The sequence below is a fragment of the Poecile atricapillus genome, chromosome 26 (assembly GCF_030490865.1).
Source record: "Poecile atricapillus isolate bPoeAtr1 chromosome 26, bPoeAtr1.hap1, whole genome shotgun sequence".
NCBI lineage: Eukaryota > Metazoa > Chordata > Aves > Passeriformes > Paridae > Poecile > Poecile atricapillus.
This window is the reverse complement of record NC_081274.1, coordinates 715,422-733,742: the sequence shown is the minus strand read 5'-3', so window position 1 is coordinate 733,742 and position 18,321 is coordinate 715,422. Positions and strand designations below refer to the sequence as shown.

At 46.9% G+C, this 18,321-nt stretch overlaps 2 protein-coding genes and 2 long non-coding RNA genes across 4 annotated transcripts in view; 2 read left to right on the top strand and 2 right to left on the bottom strand.

Moving 5' to 3' along the window:
• WDR46 (WD repeat domain 46) overlaps nucleotides 1–12,387 on the top strand; it is a 32,797-nt gene extending 20,410 nt beyond the window's left edge. The window contains exons 11-15 of the mRNA XM_058857413.1: nucleotides 213–360; nucleotides 3,802–3,896; nucleotides 6,045–6,140; nucleotides 8,167–8,268; nucleotides 11,718–12,387. Coding sequence (XP_058713396.1) covers nucleotides 213–360; nucleotides 3,802–3,896; nucleotides 6,045–6,140; nucleotides 8,167–8,268; nucleotides 11,718–12,350 — 1,074 coding nt within the window. The 3' untranslated portion in view covers nucleotides 12,351–12,387. The remainder of the gene's footprint in view (nucleotides 1–212; nucleotides 361–3,801; nucleotides 3,897–6,044; nucleotides 6,141–8,166; nucleotides 8,269–11,717) is intronic.
• A 1,335-nt stretch (nucleotides 12,388–13,722) lies between these two features.
• LOC131588646 (uncharacterized) lies at nucleotides 13,723–14,250 on the bottom strand. The gene is made up of 3 exons (XR_009279617.1): nucleotides 14,168–14,250; nucleotides 14,117–14,136; nucleotides 13,723–14,085 (listed from the first exon to the last, which is right to left on the bottom strand). It is a non-coding gene; the product is annotated as an uncharacterized LOC131588646 (long non-coding RNA).
• On the top strand, nucleotides 14,081–14,969 carry LOC131588647 (uncharacterized). Its single transcript, XR_009279618.1, has 3 exons — nucleotides 14,081–14,306; nucleotides 14,349–14,731; nucleotides 14,878–14,969. It is a non-coding gene; the product is annotated as an uncharacterized LOC131588647 (long non-coding RNA).
• Nucleotides 14,970–16,392: 1,423 nt separating this feature from the next.
• Nucleotides 16,393–18,217, bottom strand: B3GALT4 (beta-1,3-galactosyltransferase 4). Its single transcript, XM_058857299.1, has 2 exons — nucleotides 18,020–18,217; nucleotides 16,393–17,206 (listed from the first exon to the last, which is right to left on the bottom strand). The coding sequence occupies exons 1-2, from the start codon at nucleotides 18,079–18,081 to the stop codon at nucleotides 16,393–16,395; spliced, it is 876 nt and encodes a 291-aa protein (XP_058713282.1). The 5' UTR covers nucleotides 18,082–18,217.
• Between the last annotated feature and the right edge of the window lie 104 nt (nucleotides 18,218–18,321).

Below are 18,321 nucleotides of genomic sequence, written 5' to 3'. Positions count from 1 at the left end.
AAATTCCCAGATTTTCCCCCCAAATCCCCATTTTCCCTCCCAAAATTCCCATTTTTCCCCCCAAATTCCTGAATTTCCTCCCCAAATTCCCATTTTTTCCCCCAAAAAAATCCCATTTCCCCCCAAATTCCTGAATTTCCTCCCCAAATTCCCTTTTTTTCCCCCCCAAATTCCCATTTTTCCCCGGAATTCCGGGATTTTCCTTTTCCCAGGTTTATTCCCGGGTGGATTCCGGGTCCCTCCCGAGGCCGTTCCTGCAGCACCGAACCCCAAATTCCCTCCAAGGGCTCCGGTTCTGCCCCTTCGAGGACGTCCTGGGCGCTGGCCACGGGCAAGGATTCACCAGCATCCTGGTGCCAGGTGAGAATTCCAGGAATTCTGGGAATTCTGGGAATTTTTGGGAATTTTTTGTAATTTTTTGGGATTTTTTTTGAATTTTTTTTTTATTTTTTAATGATTTTTTCTGATTTTTTGGGGGAATTTTAAAGTGGTTTTGGGGTGTTTGGGAGGTGGACATGAGTTGAGATTCACCAGCATCCTGGTGCCAGGTGGGAATTCCAGGAATTCTGGGAATTCTGGGAATTTTTGGGAATTTTTTGGGATTTTTTTGGAATTTTTTTGGATTTTTTTTGGGATTTTTTTGGAATTTTTTTGGATTTTTTTTTGGATTTATTTGGATTTTTTTTTAATTTTTTGGGGAATTTTAAAGTGGTTTTGGGGTGTTTGGGCACCAGCCATGGGCTGGGATTCACCAGCATCCTGGTGCCAGGTGAGAATTCCATGAATTTTGGGAATTCTGGGAATTTTGGGGAATTTTTTGGGGAATTTTTTGGGATTTTTTGGGATTTTTTTGGATTTTTTTTAAATTTTTTAGGATTTTTTTTATAATTTTTTGGGGAATTTTAAAGTGGTTTTGGGGTGTTTGGGCACCAGCCATGGGCAGGGATTCACCAGCATCCTGGTGCCAGGTGGGAATTCCAGGAATTCTGGGAATTTTTGGGAATTTTTTGGGATTTTTTGGGATTTTTTTTGGATTTTTTTTTTATTTTTTTTGAAATTTTTTTTTATTTTTTGGGGAATTTTAAAGTGGTTTTGGGGTGTTTGGGAGGTGGACATGAGTAGGGATTCACCAGCATCCTGGTGCCAGGTGAGAATTCCAGGAAATTTGGGAATTCTGGGAATTTTGGGAATTTTTTTGTCATTTTTTGGGATTTTTTTAGGATTTTTTTTTGAATTTTTTTTGGATTTTTTTATGATTTTTTAGGATTTTTTGGGGAATTTTAAAGTGGTTTTGGGGTGTTTGGGAGGTGGCCACGGGCAAGGATTCACCAGCATCCTGGTGCCAGGTTAGAATTCCAGGAAATTTTGGGAATTCTGGGAATTTTTGGGAATTTTTTAGGAATTTTTTTGTAATTTTTTGGGATTTTTTTGGGATTTTTTTGGATTTTTTTTGGATTTTTTTTGAATTTTTTTTTAATTTTTTTGGGGAATTTTAAAGTGGTTTTGGGGTGTTTGGGAGGTGGCCACGGGCTGGGATTCACCAGCATCCTTGTGCCAGGTGAGAATTCCAGGAATTTTGGGAATTCTGGGAATTTTTGGGAATTTTTTGGGATTTTTTTTTTATTTTTTTTGGATTTTTTTTGGATTTTTTTTTAATTTTTTAGGATTTTTTTTATAATTTTTTGGGGAATTTTAAAGTGGTTTAGGGGTGTTTGGGAGGTGGCCACGGGCTGGGATTCACCAGCATCCTGGTGCCAGGTGAGAATTCTGGGAATTCTGGGAATTTTTGGGAATTTTGGGAATTTTTTGGGATTTTTTTGGAATTTTTTTTGATTTTTTTTTTATTTTTTAAATTTTTTTTTTAATTTTTTGGGGAATTTTAAAGTGGTTTTGGGGTGTTTGGGAGGTGGCCACGGGCTGGGATTCACCAGCATCCTCGTGCCAGGTGGGAATTCCAGGAATTCTGGGAATTCTGGGAATTTTTGGGAATTTTTTTGTAATTTTTGGGGATTTTTTTAGAATTTTTGGGGATTTTTTGGGATTTTTTTTTTTTTTTTTTGAATTTTTTTTTAATTTTTTGGGGAATTTTAAAGTGGTTTTGGGGTGTTTGGGCACCAGCCATGGGCAGGGATTCACCAGCATCCTGGTGCCAGGTGAGAATTCCGGGAATTCTGGGAATTCTGGGAATTTTGGGAATTTTTTGGGATTTTTTTGGGATTTTTTTGGAATTTTTTGGGATTTTTTTTGGATTTTTTTATGATTTTTTAGGATTTTTTTGGGAATTTTTTGGGGTATTTTAAAGTGGTTTCGGGATATTTGGGAGGTGGACATGAGTTGGGATTCACCAGCATCCTGGTGCCAGGTGAGAATTCCAGGAATTCTGGGAATTCTGGGAATTTTTGGGAATTTTTTTGTAATTTTTTGGGATTTTTTGGGAATTTTTTTGAATTTTTTTTGAATTTTTTTGAATTTTTTTGGGAATTTTAAAGTGGTTTTGGGGTGTTTGGGAGGTGGCCACGGGCTGGGATTCACCAGCATCCTGGTGCCAGGTGAGAATTCCAGGAATTCTGGGAATTCTGGGAATTTTTGGGAATTTTTTTGTAATTTTTTGGGATTTATTTGGATTTTTTTTTTATTTTTTTTGAATTTTTTTTGGATTTTTTTATTATTTTTTCTAATTTTTTGGGGAATTTTAAAGTGGTTCTGGGGTGTTTGGGAGGTGGCCACGGGCTGGGATTCACCAGCATCCTGGTGCCAGGTGAGAATTCCAGGAATTTTGGGAATTCTGGGAATTTTTGGGAATTTTTGGGGATTTTTTTGGAATTTTTTTGGATTTTTTTTGGATTTTTTTTTAATTTTTTAGGAGTTTTTTTCTAATTTTTTGGGGAATTTTAAAGTGGTTTTGGGGTGTTTGGGCACCAGCCATGGGCAGGGATTCACCAGCATCCTGGTGCCAGGTGAGAATTCCAGGAATTCTGGGAATTCTGGGAATTTTGGGAATTTTTTGGGATTTTTTTGGAATTTTTTGGGATTTTTTTCGGATTATTTTCAGATTTTTTTTAAATTTTTTAGGATTTTTTTTCTAATTTTTTGGGGAATTTTAAAGTGGTTTTGGGGTGTTTGGGAGGTGGACATGAGTTGGGATTCACCAGCATCCTGGTGCCAGGTGGGAATTCCAGGAATTTTGGGAATTCTGGGAATTTTTGGGAATTTTTTTGTAATTTTTTGGGATTTTTTTTTTTTTTTTTTTGATTTTTTTTGGATTTTTTTTGGATTTTTTTTTAATTTTTTAGGATTTTTTTTTTAATTTTTTGGGGAATTTTAAAGCAAATTTGGGGCATTTTAAGGAGATTTTTGGGGATTTTGGGAACCTGGGATTCAGCAGCATCCTGATGCCAGGTGGGAATTCCGGGAATTCCTGGAATTTTGGGAATTCTGGGAATTTTTTGAGGTTTTTTTTAATTTGGGGGTTTTTGGGGATTTTTTTTTAATTTTTTGGGGGTTTTTTGGGTTTTTTTTGGGAATTTTAAAGCAATTTTTGGGGCATTTTCAGGGGAATTTTGGGGATTTTGGGAATCTGGGATTCACCAACATCCTGATACCACCTGAAAATTCCCAAAAAATTTTGGGAATTCCTAAAAACCCCCAATTTTTTATTAATTTTATCTAAATTTTGAGACAATTCCCATGGATCCAACGCGATTCCCGCTGGAATTTTTCCATTTCTTGGGGGATTTTTCACCTCCTCAACCTCAAAATTCCCAAAATTTCCTCTGGAATTCCCAAATTCCCAAATTTTAGGGGCGGGGGAGCCGAATTTGGACGCTTTGGAGAACAATCCCTTCCGGAGCCGCCGGCAGCGCCAGGAGTGGGAAGTGAAAGCGCTGCTGGAAAAGGTAAAAAATCCCCAAAATCCCCAAATTCCCAGGATTTTTTATCCCAAAATCTTTTCCTGATCCCTTGAGATCCCAAATTCCTGGGTTTCCATCAAAAATTCCAATTTTTGCCCAAAAAATTCTCATTTTCCCTTCCAAAGTTACCATTTTTCCCTAAAAAATTCCATTTTTCTCTCCTCCAAATCTCATTTTTCCCAAAAAATTCCAACTTTTCCCCAAAAAATTCCCATTTTTCCCCCAAAAATTCCCATTTTTCCCCAAAAAAATTCTCATTTTCCCCCTCCAAATTCCATTTTCCCAAAAAAATTCCAATTTTCTCCCCTAAATTCCCAATTTTCCCCCTAAATTCCCATTTCCCCCAAAAATTCCAATTTTCCCCCCGAAATCCCCATTTTTCCCCCCAAATTCCCATTTTCCCCAAAAGAATTCTCATTTTCCCTCCCAAAATTCCCATTTTCCCCATAAAAATTCCCATTTTTCTTCAAAAAATTCCCATTTTTCCCCATAAATTTCCACTTTCTTTCCCTAAATACCCCTTTTCCCCCCAAATCCCAATTTTCCCACCCCAGATTCCCATTTTTCCCCCCCAAATTCCCAATTTTTCCCCCCAAATTCCCAATTTTCCCCCCTAAATTCCCATTTTCCCTTACAAATTCCCAATTTTTCCCCCCTCATTCCCAATTTTTCCCCCTCATTCCCAGATTTTCCCCCTCATTCCCGGTTTTTCCTCCTCATTCCCAATTTTTCCCCCCAAATTCCCGGTTTTCCCCCTCATTCCCAGTTTTTCCCCCCTCATTCCCGGTTTTTCCCCCTCATTCCCGGATTTCCCCCCCAATTCCCATTTTCCCTTACAAATTCCCAATTTTTCCCCCCAAATTCCCAATTTCCCCCCCAAATTCCCGGATTTTCCCCCCCAAATTCCTGGATTTTCCCCCAGATCCCAATTTTCCCCCCAAATTCCCATTTTCCCCCCCAAATTCTCATTTTTCCCCCCCAAATTCCCAATTTTCCCCCCAATTTCCAATTTTCCCAAAAAAATTCCCATTTTCCTCCCCAAATTCCAATTTCCCCCCCCAAATTCCCAGTTTTCCCTCCCAATTCCCAAATTTTCCCCCCTAAATTCCCATTTTTTTCCCCAATTCCCAATTTTCCCCCCCAAATTCCCAAATTTTCCCCCCAAATTCCCAGATTTTCCCCCTCATTCCCGGATTTTCCCCCTCATTCCCAATTTTTCCCCCTCATTCCCAATTTTTCCCCCCCAAATTCCCAATTTTTCCCCCTAAATTCCCGGATTTTCCCCCTCATTCCCGGTTTTTCCCCCCAAATTCCCAATTTTTCCCCCCAAATTCCCAATTTTTCCCCCAAATTCCCGGATTTTCCCCCCAAATTCCCAATTTTCCCCTATAAATTCCCAATTTTTCCCCCCAAATTCTCCATTTCCCTCTCTTAATTCCCATTTTTCCCCTCCAATTCCCATTTTCCCCCCCAATTCCTAATTTTCCCCCCAAATTCCCAATTTTCCCCCCAAATTCTCAATTTCCCCCCCAAATTCCCGGATTTTCCCCTGTAAATTCCTATTTTTCCCCCCCAAATTCCCGGATTTTCCCCCTCATTCCCGGATTTTCCTCCTCATTCCCTGTTTTTCCCCCCCAAATTCCCAGATTTTTCCCCCAAATTCCCAATTTTCCCCCTCATTCCCTGTTTTTCCCCCCAAATTCTCATTTTTCCCCCCCAAATTCCCAGATTTTCCCCCCAAATTCCCAATTTTTCCCCCCAAATTCCCGGATTTTCCCCCTCATTCCCAGATTTTCCCCCTCATTCCCGGTTTTTCCCCCCCAAATTCCCAATTTTCCCCTGTAAATTCCCAATTTTTCCCCCCAAATTCCCGGATTTTCTCCCCTCATTCCCGGTTTTTCCCCCTAAATTCCCAATTTTCCCCCCTAAATTCCCAATTTCCCCTCCCAAATTCCTCATTTTCCCACCCCAAATTCCCATTTTTCCCCCAAAAATTCCCAATTTTCCCCCCAAAATTCCCATTTTTTCCCCCCAAATTCCCGGATTTTCCCCCAAAATTCCCATTTTCCCCCCCAAATTCCCGTTTTTCCCCCCTCATTCCCGGTTTTTCCCCTCATTCCCGGTTTTTCCCAGATCCCGTGGGAGCTGCTGACCCCGGAGCCGTCGCTGCTCTCGCGCGTGGACGAGGCCGGGCTGGAGCAGAAACGCCAGGAGAGGATCCAGCGCCTGGTAACGCCCCGAAATCCCGGGAATTTCACCCAAAATCCCGGGAATTTCACCCAAAATCCCGGGATTCTGACCCGAAATCCGGGAATTCTGACCCAAAACCCAGAAATCTCACAAAAATCCCGGAATTCTGACCCAAAATCCTGAAATTCTGACACAAAATCCTGGAATTTTGACCCAAAATCCTGAAGTTCTGACACAAAATCCTGGAATTCTGACCCAAAATCCTGGGAATCTGACCCAAAATCCCGGAATTCTGACCCAAAATCCCGGGATTCTGACCCAAAATCCTGAAATTTTGACCCAAAATCCTGAAATTCTGACCCAGAATCCCAGAAATCTCACAAAATCCTGGAATTCTGACCCAAAATCCCAGGATTCTCACCCAAAATCCTGGGAATCTGACCCAAAATTTCGGAATTCTGATCCAAAATCCCAGAAATCTCACAAAAATCGTGGAATTCTGACCCCAAATCCCGGGATTCTGCCCCAAAATCCTGGGAATCCCACAAAATCCTGGAATTCTGCCCCAAAATCCCAGAATTCCGCCCCAAAATCCTGAAATTCTGCCCCAAAATCCTGGAATTCTGACCCAAAATCCCAGGATTCTCACCCAAAATCCCGGGATTCTGACCCAAAATCCTGGAATCCCACCAAAAATCCCGGGAATCTCACCCAAAATCCTGGGATTCTGCCCCAAAATTCCGGGATTCTCACCCAAAATCCCGGGAATCTTACCCAAAATCCCAGAAATCTCACAAAAATCTTGGAATTCTGACCCAAAATCACAGGATTCTCACCCAAAATTCTGGGAATCACACAAAAATTCTGGGATTCTGACCCCAAATCCTGGGAATCACAAAAATCCTGGAATTCTGACCCAAAATCCTGAAATTCTGATCCAAAATCCTGGGAATCCCACAAAAATCTCCAGTTTCTGACCCAAAATCCTGGAATTCTGACCCAAAATCTCAGGATTCTCACCCAAAATCCCGGGAATCTCACCCAAAATCTCAGAAATTTCACAAAAATCCTGAGATTCTGACCCAAAATCCCAGAATTCCGCCCCAAAATCCCAGAATTCCGCCCCAAAATCCCGGAATTCTGTCCCAAAATCCCAGAATTCTGCCCCAAAATCCCGAAATTCTGCCCCAAAATCCCGGAATTCCGCCCCAAAATCCCGAAATTCTGCCCCAAAATCCCGGGATTCCGCCCCAAAATCCCGAAATTCTGCCCCAAAATCCCGGAATTCCGCCCCAAAATCCCAGAATTCCGCCCCAAAATCCCGGAATTCCGCCCAAAAATCCTGGAATTCTGTCCCAAAATCCCGGGATTCTGCCCCAAAATCCCGGAATTCCGCCCCAAAATCCCAGAATTCCGTCCCAAAATCCCGGAATTCTGTCCCAAAATCCCAGAATTCCGCCCCAAAATCCCGGAATTCCGCCCCAAAATCCCAGAATTCCGCCCCAAAATCCTGGAATTCCGCCCCAAAATCCCGGAATTCCGTCCCAAAATCCCAGAATTCCGCCCCAAAATCCCGGAATTCTGCCCCAATATCCCAGAATTCCGCCCCAAAATCCCGGAATTCTGTCCCAAAATCCCGGAATTCTGTCCCAAAATCCCAGAATTCCGCCCCAAAATCCCAGAATTCCGCCCCAAAATCCCAGAATTCTGCCCCAAAATCCCGGAATTCTGCCCCAAAATCCCAGAATTCCGCCCCAAAATCCCAGAATTCCGCCCCAAAATCCTGGAATTCTGTCCCAAAATCCCGGAATTCCGCCCCAAAATCCCGGAATTCCGCCCCAAAATCCCGGAATTCCGCCCCAAAATCCCAGAATTCTGCCCCAAAATCCCGGAATTCCGCCCCAAAATCCCAGAATTCCGCCCCAAAATCCCAGAATTCCGCCCCAAAATCCCGGAATTCCGCCCCAAAATCCCAGAATTCCGTCCCAAAATCCCGGAATTCCGCCCCAAAATCCCGGGATTCTCTCCCCAGCCCCTCCCCCACCCATTCCCGGTTTTTTTCCAGGGATTCGACCCCGATTCCAAACCCAAATTCCGACCCCGGAAGCGCCACAAGGGGAGGGACCCCGAGCACCGGCGGCGTCAGGTGGCTCACCAGGAACTGAGGGTGAGAGATTCCCGGAATTCCTGGAATTCCTGGAATTTTGGGAATGTTTGGGGAAATTTTGGGATTTTTTTGGGAATTTTGGGGATTTTTGGGGGATTTTTTGGGGATTTTTGGGAATTTTTTGCGAATTTTGGGGAATTTTGGGGGGATTTTTGGGAGAATTTTTGTGAACTTTTGGGGGATTTTTGGGAATTTTTTGGGGATTTTTAGGGAATTTTTAGGGATTTTTTTTGGATTTTTAGGGAATTTTGGGGGGATTTTTGGGAATTTTTTGGGGATTTTTGGGGAATTTTTTGGGGATTTTTGGGAATTTTTTGCGAATTTTTGGGAATTTTGGGGGGATTTTTGGGAATTTTTCGGAATTTTTTAGGGATTTTTTGGGAATTTTTGGGAATTTTGGGGGGAATTTTGGGGGGATTTTTGGGGGATTTTTAGGGATTTTTTGGGGATTTTTAGGGAATTTTGGGGAGATTTTTGGGAGAATTTTTGGGAATTTTGGGGGGATTTTTGGGGGATTTTTGGGAATTTTTTGCGAATTTTGGGGGATTTTGGGGGGAATTTTGGGGGAATTTTTGGGAATTTTTTGGGGATTTTTAGGGATTTTTTGGGGATTTTTAGGGAATTTTGGGGGGATTTTTTGGGGATTTTGGGGGGATTTTGGGGAATTTTAGGGAATTTTTTGGGGATTTTTGGGAATTTTTTGGGGATTTTTTGGGGATTTTTGGGAATTTTTTGGGGATTTTTAAGGAATTTTGGGGAATTTTTGGGGGATTTTTACGGATTTTTTTGGGAATTTTTGGGGGATTTTTTGGGGAATTTTTGGAAATTTTTTGGGAATTTTTGGGGGATTTTTAGGGATTTTTTGGGAATTTTTTGGAATTTTGGGGGGATTTTTTGGGGATTTTTAGGGAATTTTGGGGGGATTTTTGGGAGAATTTTTGGGAATTTTGGGGGGATCTTTTGGGGGATTTTTTGGGGATTTTTGGGAATTTTTTGCAAATTTTTGGGAATTTTTTGCGAATTTTTGGGAATTTTGGGGGGATTTTTGGGAATTTTTTGCGAATTTTTGGGAATTTTGGGGGGATTTTGGGGGGAATTTTTGGGAATTTTTGGGGGATTTTTAGGGCATTTTGGGGGGATTTTTGGGGGATTTTTGGGAATTTTTTGCGAATTTTGGGGGATTTTGGGGGAATTTTTGGGGGATTTTTAGGGATTTTTTTTGATTTTTTGGGGATTTTTAGGGATTTTTTGGGGATTTTTAGGGAATTTTGGGGAGATTTTTGGGAGAATTTTTGGGAATTTTTGGGGGATTTTTAGAGAATTTTTGGGGATTTTTAGGGAATTTTGGGAGAATTTTTGGGGGATTTTTGGGAATTTTTGGGGGATTTTTGGGGGATTTTGGGGATTTTTGGGGATTTTTTGGGAATTTTTGGGAATTTTGGGGGAATTTTTTGGGGATTTTTAGGGACTTTTTGGGGATTTTTAGGGAATTTTGGGGAGATTTTTGGGAGAATTTTTGGGGAATTTTTGGGAATTTTTGGGGGATTTTTAGGGATTTTGGGGGGATTTTTAGGGAATTTTGGGGAGATTTTTGGGAGAATTTTTGGAAAATTTTGGGGGATTTTTAGAGAATTTTTGGGGATTTTTAGGGAATTTTGGGAGAATTTTTGGGGGATTTTTGGGAATTTTTGGGGGATTTTTGGGGGATTTTGGGGATTTTTGGGGATTTTTTGGGAATTTTTGGGAATTTTGGGGGAATTTTTTGGGGATTTTTAGGGACTTTTTGGGGATTTTTAGGGAATTTTGGGGAGATTTTTGGGAGAATTTTTGGGGAATTTTTGGGAATTTTTGGGGGATTTTTAGGGATTTTGGGGGGATTTTTTGGGAATTTTGGGGGGATTTTTTGGGGATTTTTAGGGAATTTTGGGGGGAATTTTGGGGGAATTTTTGGGGGATTTTTGGGAATTTTTGGGGGATTTTTTGGGAATTTTTGGGAATTTTCTGGGGATTTTTAGGGAACTTTGGGGATTTTTTGGGGATTTTTAGGGAATTTTTGGGAATTTTGGGGGGATTTTTGGGAGAATTTTTGGGAATTTTAGGGGGATTTTTTGGGAATTTTTGGGGGATTTTTTGGGAATTTTTAGGGAATTTTTGGGAACTTTTGGGATTTTTTGGGGATTTTTAGGGAATTTTAGGGGGATTTTTTGAGAATTTTTGGGAATTTTGGGGGGATTTTTTGGGAATTTTTGGGGGATTTTTTGGGAATTTTTATGGAATTTTTGGGAACTTTTGGGATTTTTTTGGGGATTTTTAGGGAATTTTGGGGGGAATTTTGGGGGAATTTTTGGGGGATTTTTGGGAATTTTTGGGGGATTTTTTGGGAATTTTTGGGAATTTTCTGGGGATTTTTAGGGAACTTTGGGGATTTTTTGGGGATTTTTAGGGAATTTTTGGGAATTTTGGGGGGATTTTTGGGAGAATTTTTGGGAATTTTAGGGGGATTTTTTGGGAATTTTTGGGGGATTTTTTGGGAATTTTTAGGGAATTTTTGGGAACTTTTGGGATTTTTTGGGGAATTTTAGGGAATTTTAGGGGGATTTTTTGAGAATTTTTGGGAATTTTGGGGGGATTTTTTGGGAATTTTTGGGGGATTTTTTGGGAATTTTTATGGAATTTTTGGGAACTTTTGGGATTTTTTAGGGGATTTTTTGGGAATTTTTGGGGGATTTTTTGGGGATATTTTTGGAATATTTAGGGATTTTTAAGGGAATTCTTGGGATTTTCTGGGGGGATTTTTAGGGAATTTTTGGGGAATTTTGGGGATTTTTTGGGAGGATTTTTTTGGATTTTTGAGGGAATTTTTTGGGAACTTTTAGGGAAATTTGGGGAATTTTTTGGGGAATTTTTAGGGATTTTTTGGGAGAATTATTTGGGATTTTTGGGGGGATTTTTAGAGATTTTTTTGGGAAGTGATTGGGAATTTTTGGGAACTTTTAGGGAATTTTTTGGAGGGTTCTTGGGAAATTATTGGGAATTTTTTGGTATTTTTAGGGAATTTTTTTGGAATTTTGGAGAGATTTTTAGGGAATCATTGGGCATTTTTTGGAAACTTTTAGGGAATTTTGGGAGGATTTTTTGGGGAAAATTTTGGGAGTTTTGGGGAATTTTGGGGGGGGATTTACGGGATTTTTTGGGGGAAATTTTTGGTAGTTTTTGGGAATTTTAGGGGATTTTTTGGGGGATTTTTTGGGGTTTTTTTTGGGAATTCTTCGGGAATTTTTGGGTGTCCTCCCCCTCCATCCCAAAAAACCACAATTTTGGGAGGAGTTTCCCAGGGAATTCCTGGGATTTTTGGGGAATTCCCAAACTTCTTGGGGGGGGGGGGGGTTCCCAGAATTTCAGGACTTCCCAGAATTTTGGGAATTCCCAAATTTTTCCCCCTCCCCCAGGCCCGGATCCGGCAGAGTTTGGAGCAGAAGGAGAAAAACGAGGAGCGGGAACCCCCCAGAAAAAGGAGGAAAAAGGAAAGAGAAAACGGGGAAAAAATGGGAAAAATCCTCCCAAAAACCGGGAAAAAACCAGGAAAAATTCTCCCAAAATCTGTGGAAAAAATGGCAGGAAAATCCCCAAAATCCATGGAAAAAACAGCGGGAAAATCCCCCAAATTCATGGAAAAAACAGCAGGAAAATCCCCAAAATCCGTGGAAAAAACGGGAGAGATCCTTCAAAAAAATGGTGGAAAAATTATGGAAAAATCCAAAAAAAACGGAGAAAAAATGGGAGAAAAATCCCAAAAAATTGGGGAAAAAAACTTGGAAAAATCAAAAAAAATTTTGGAAAAAGTGGGAGAAAAATCCCAAAAAATCATGGAAAAAATGGAAGAAAAATCCTCAAAATCTGGGAAAAAAAACCTGGAAAAATCCCCAAAAACTGGGAAAAAAACAGCGGAAAAATCCCAAAAAAAAGTGGGAAAAACGAGGGGAAAGCCCAAAAATCCCGGGAAAGGGAAGGAGGGGATTCCTGGCCGGAATTTGGGGGGATTTTCCCAAAAAAGGGGAGCCCTGGAAAGGTTCAGGAAATAAAATTTTGGGAGCGGCGATTTTGGGGTGTCTGGAGGGGTTTTGTCCCCAAACTTGGGGGGGCTCATCCCAAATTTTGGGGTCTCATCCCAAATTTTGGGGTCTCATCCCAAATTTTGGGGTCTTCAAGGTGTTCTCATCCCCATTTTTGGGGTTTCATCCCAAATTTTTGGGGTCCCCTCCCCATTTTTGGGGTCCCCAAATTGTCCCAATCCCAATTTTTGGGGTCCTCAAAGTCCCCTCCCCATTTTTAGGGGTCCCCAAAATGTCCCAATCCCAATTTTGGGGTCCTCTCCCCATTTTTGGGGTCCTCAATGTCCCCTCCCCATTTTTGGGGGTCCCATCCCCATTTTAGGGTCCCCAAATTGTCCCAATCCCATTTTTTGGGGTCCCTTCCCCATTTTTGGGGTCCCCAAATGGTTCCAATACAAATTTTGGGGGTCCCCTCCCCATTTTAGGGTCCCCAAAATATCCCAATCCCAACTTTTGGGGTCCTTTCCCCATTTTTGGGGTCCTCAAAGTCCCCTCCCCATTTTTAGGGATCCCCAAATTGTCCCAATCCCAATTTTTGGGGTCCTCTCCCCATTTTTGGGGTCCTCAAAGTCCCCTCCCCATTTTTAGGGGTCCCCAAATTGTCCCAATCCAAATTTTTGGGTTCCCAATCCCAATTTTTGGGGTCCTTTCCCCAATTTTGGGGTCCTCAAAGTCCCCTCCCCATTTTTGGGGGTCCCCAAATTGTCCCAATCCCCATTTTTGGGGTCCTCTCCCCATTTTTGGGGTCCTCAATGTCCCCTTCCCCATTTTTAGGGGTCCCCAAATTGTCCCAATCCCAATTTTTGGGGTCCCCTCCCCATTTTAGGGTCCCCAAATTGTCCCAATCCCATTTTTTGGGGTCCCCTCCCCATTTTAGGGTCCCCAAATTGTCCCAATCCCAATTTTTGGGGTCCCCTCCCCATTTTTGGGGGTCTTCAATGTCTCATCCCCATTTTTGGGGTCCCCAAATTGTCCCAATCCCAATTTTTGGGGTCCTTTCCCCATTTTTGGGGTCCTCAAAGTCCCCTCTCCATTTTTGGGGGTCCCCAAATTGTCCCAATCCAAATTTTTGGGTTCCCAATCCCAATTTTTGGGGTCCTTTCCCCAATTTTGGGGTCCTCAAAGTCCCCTCCCCATTTTTGGGGGTCCCCAAATTGTCCCAATCCCCATTTTTGGGGTCCTCTCCCCGTTTTTGGGGTCCTCAATGTCCCCTTCCCCATTTTTAGGGGTCCCCAAATTGTCCCAATCCCAATTTTTGGGGTCCCCTCCCCATTTTAGGGTCCCCAAATTGTCCCAATCCCATTTTTTGGGGTCCCCTCCCCATTTTAGGGTCCCCAAATTGTCCCAATCCCAATTTTTGGGGTCCCCTCCCCATTTTTGGGGGTCTTCAATGTCTCATCCCCATTTTTGGGGTCCCCAAATTGTCCCAATCCAAATTTTTGGGTTCCCAATCCCAATTTTTGGGGTCCTCAAAGTCCCCTCCCCATTTTTGGGGGTCCCCAAGTTGTCCCAATCCCAATTTTTGGGGTCCCCTCCCCATTTTTGGGGTCCCCAATGTCCCCTCTCCCCATTTTGGGGTCCCCTCCCCCAGACAAAGCCACCGCGGTGTCACCAGCACTGGGGACTTTATTGGGGGGTGACACCTGGGGGACACCTGGGACACCTGAGGGACACCTGAAGGACACCTGGGACATCCAGGTGACACCTGAGGGACACCTGGGTGACACCTGGGACACCTGAGTGACATCAGGGACACCTGAGGGACACCTGGGACACCTGAGGGACACCTGGGGGACATCTGGGGGACACCTGGGACATCCAGGTGACACCTGAGTGACACCAGGAACATCTGAGGGACACCTGAAGGACACCTGGGTGACACCTAAGTGACATCAGGGACACCTGAGGGACACCTGGGACACCTCAGTGACGCCTGAGGGACACTTGAGTGACACCTGGGACATCCAGGTGACACCTGAGTGACATCAGGGACACCTGAAGGACACCTGGGACATCCAGGTGACACCTGAGTGACATCAGGGACACCTGAGGGACACCTGGGACATCTGAGGGACACCTGAGTGACATCAGGGACACCTGAGTGACACCTGAAGGACACCTGGGTGACACCTGAGTGACATCAGGGACACGTGAGGGACACCTGGGACATCCAGGTGACACCTGAGGGACACCTGAAGGACACCTGGGTGACACCTGAGGGACACCTGAGGGACATCAGGGTCACTGTGCCAGGTCCAGGTGACAGCCGTGTCACTGTCCCCGTGTCCAGGTGTCACTGTTCCCATGTCCGGGTGTCACAGCCGTGTCCGGGTGTCACTGTTCCCGTTCCTGTGTCACTGTTGCAGTGTCACTGTCCCCATGTCCCGGGTGTCACTGTTCCTGTGTCCGGGTGTCACTGTTCCCATGTCCGGGTGTCACTGTTCCATGTCTGGGTGTCACTGTTCCCATGTCCGGGTGTCACTGTCCCCGTGTCCAGGTGTCACTGTTCCTGTGTCCGGGTGTCACAGCTGTGTCCGGGCGTCTCTGTTCCCATGTCCGGGTGTCACTGTTCCCATGTCCAGGTGTCACTGTTCCCATGTCCAGGTGTCACTGTTCCCATGTCCAGGTGTCACAGCCATGTCCGGGTGTCACTGTTCCCGTGTCCGGGTGTCACTGTCCCCGTGTCCGGGTGTCACTGTCCCCATGTCCGGGTGTCACTGTCCCCGTGTCCGGGTGTCACTGTTCCATGTCCGGGTGTCACTGTTCCTGTGTCCGGGTGTCACTGTTCCCATGTCCGGGTGTCACTGTTCCATGTCCGGGTGTCACTGTCCCCGTGTCCGGGTGTCACTGTCCCCGTGTCCGGGTGTCACTGTCCCCGTGTCCGGGTGTCACTGTCCCCATGTCCGGGTGTCACTGTTCCATATCTAGGTGTCACAGCCGTGTCTGGGTGTCACTGTTCCCGTGTCCGGGTGTCACAGCCGTGTCCGGGTGTCTCTGTTCCCATGTCCGGGTGTCACAGCCGTGTCCGGGTGTCACAGCCGTGTCCGGGTGTCTCTGTTCCCATGTCCGGGTGTCACAGCCGTGTCCGGGTGTCACTGTTCCATGTCCGGGTGTCACTGTTCCCATGTCTGGGTGTCACAGCCATGTCCGGGTGTCACTGTTCCCATGTCCGGGTGTCACTGTCCCCATGTCCGGGTGTCACAGCCGTGTCCGGGTGTCACAGCCATGTCTGGGTGTCACAGCCGTGTCCGGGTGTCACTGTCCCCATGTCCGGGTGTCACTGTCCCTGTGTCCCCCAGCAGAGCCACCCTGACACCACCAAACTCCCGCGGCGCTATTTGAGGGGGTGACTCTGACCTGTGATGTCACCCCTGATGACGTCATCACTCCATGACATCACTGCCCAATGACATCATTGCCCAATGACATCGTCCAATGACATCAAAACCCCAATGACATCAAACCCCAATGACATAACTGCCCAATGACATCACCCCAATGACATCACCACCCCATGACGTCACAGCCCAATGACGTCACAGCCCAATGATATCACCCAATGACCTCACAACCCCAATGACATCACTGCCCAGTGACATCACCCCATGACATCACAGTTCAATGACATCACAACCCAATGACATCACCCCAATGACATCACCCCAATGACATCACCGCACAATGACATCATCCCAATGACATCACAGCCCAATGACATCACCCCAATGACATCACAGCCCAATGACATCACCCAAATGACATCACAGCCCAATGACATCACCACCCAATGACATCACCCCAGTGACGTCACCATCCCACAATGTCACCCAGTACATCACAACCTCATGACGTCACCCCAATGACGTCACAGTCTTACAACATCGCCCAATGATGTCACAACCCCAATGACATCATAGGCCCATGGCATCATCCAATGACATCACCACCTCATGATGTCACCCCAATGACATCACAGCCCAATGACGTCACCCCACCGCCCTCCCCAGTGACGTCACTCCCCATGGCCCCGCCCCTCTCCCCACAGCCACGCCCCCAGCGCCATCAGCCGACACCCCGTCACCCCCAGAGCCCCCCGCAACACCCCACAACCCCCCGGCCTCTCCGCCCACACCTTCCTCATCTCCCCCGGCCGCACCCCGTGCGCGCTGAACAACACCCGCCCCACGCAACACCCGTCGGCGGGAAACCGCCACGAACCCCCGAACCTCGCCGAGTGTCTCACCGCCACCCCCGCCCTCCCGGCGCACACCCCGACCCACGCGTCCTCCGGCAGCTCCGGCGCTACCCCCGGCGCCTCCGCCAACACCGCCAGCGCCGCCCGACGCGACAGCACGTACGCCGTGCCGCTGCAGTACGGCGGGAACGACCCGCCGGGGTACAACCGCGCCGGGACGTGGTGACGGCTGCGGGGGTCTCGGTTGGGCGTCACCCGCCAGTGGACGCGACCCAGGTACAGGCGGGAGGGTGGCGCCGTTCGCTCCGTCAGGTACGCCGCGACGGCCGGAACGTTGACGAAGACGTCGTCGTCGGCTTTGAGCAGGAACGGGGTTCCCTCGCAACAGGAACGGCTCCAGCGGAGCAACAACAGCGTTTTCCAGGTGAGGTTGGCGTAGGTGTCGAGGAAATCACCCTGGAGGATGTCGCGGTGTTGTCGCCATTCCTCCAACACCTCCCGTTGTTCTCGTGGGGAGGTGGAAACACCCAGAACGAACACGGTGCGGCTCGGGGGGGTGTCGGTGTCCGGCCAGGTGTTGCCGCCCCAGGTGTTGCGCACGGCGAGGCGACGCTCCAGGTGTGAGGGGGAGCTGGGGATGAGGATGAGGAGGAAAGGGGAGGGGGGTGAGCAAGGAGGGGGTGACAGGAGAAGTTTGGGGGTTCGGGGGGATTCCGAGGGAGATTCCGGGAGGAGGCCGGAGCCGCCTGACAGGAGGCCGGAACAGTCGGGGAGGGTGTGGGGACCCCCGTTGGGGGAAGAGGGACCCCCAGGTCCACCCTCGGGACCCCCAATTTCACCCTCGGGACCCGAAATTCGACCCCCAGGAGCCGAAATTTGACCCCCGGGAGCCGAAATTTCACCCCCAAGACCCCAAATTCCACCCCCGGGACCCCCAATTCCACCCCCGGGAACCCCAATTGGACCCCCGGTACCCCCAATTCGACCTCCGGTACCCCCAATTTCACCCCCGGGAGTCAAAATTCCACCCCTGGAACCCGAAATTTCACCCCTGGGACCCCCAATTCGACCCCCGGGACCCCCAATTTCACCCCCAGGACCCCAAATTCCGCCCCCATTCGCGACCCCCGCGCTCCCATTCACGACCCCCGACCCCCTTTTCCCAGCCCCCTCCCCTTCATTCATAACCCCCGCGCCCCTCACAAGCCACGCCCCCTTCCCACGCCCCCCACGCGTAAACCCCGCCCCTTTCCCACGCTCCTCATTCACAAAAACGCCCCCCCAACTCCCAACCCCCGCCTCCCCCTCCCCCCAAATCTTCATCCCCCACGACCCCCCACCCCTCCCATCCCCCCACGACCCCCGCCCCTCCCCCCACGCCGCCAGGGCTTCCGCCAGCAGCTCCTCGCCCTCCCCGCTGCCCAGCAGCGCCAGCACCGCCAACCCCAGCGCCACCAGCGCCGCTTTCACCGCCCTCCGCCGCCATCTCCGCCGCCTCGGGCCCATCCCGGACCCCACCTCGCCCTTCTCTCACCTCCAGGCTCCCCAAAAACCCCAAAATTTCCCCCAAAACCTCCCCCCTGATGGGGGGGGGGGGAGGGGCGGGGGGCGCTGAGGGCGCTGAGGGCGCGCGGAGCGGGAGGGGCGTGGCCAAGCCCTCAGCCGGGATTTCCATATATGGTAATAAAGGGGCGTGGTTTAAGGTCACTGGGCGGGGTTTAGGGCGCGCGGCGGGGGCGTGGCCAA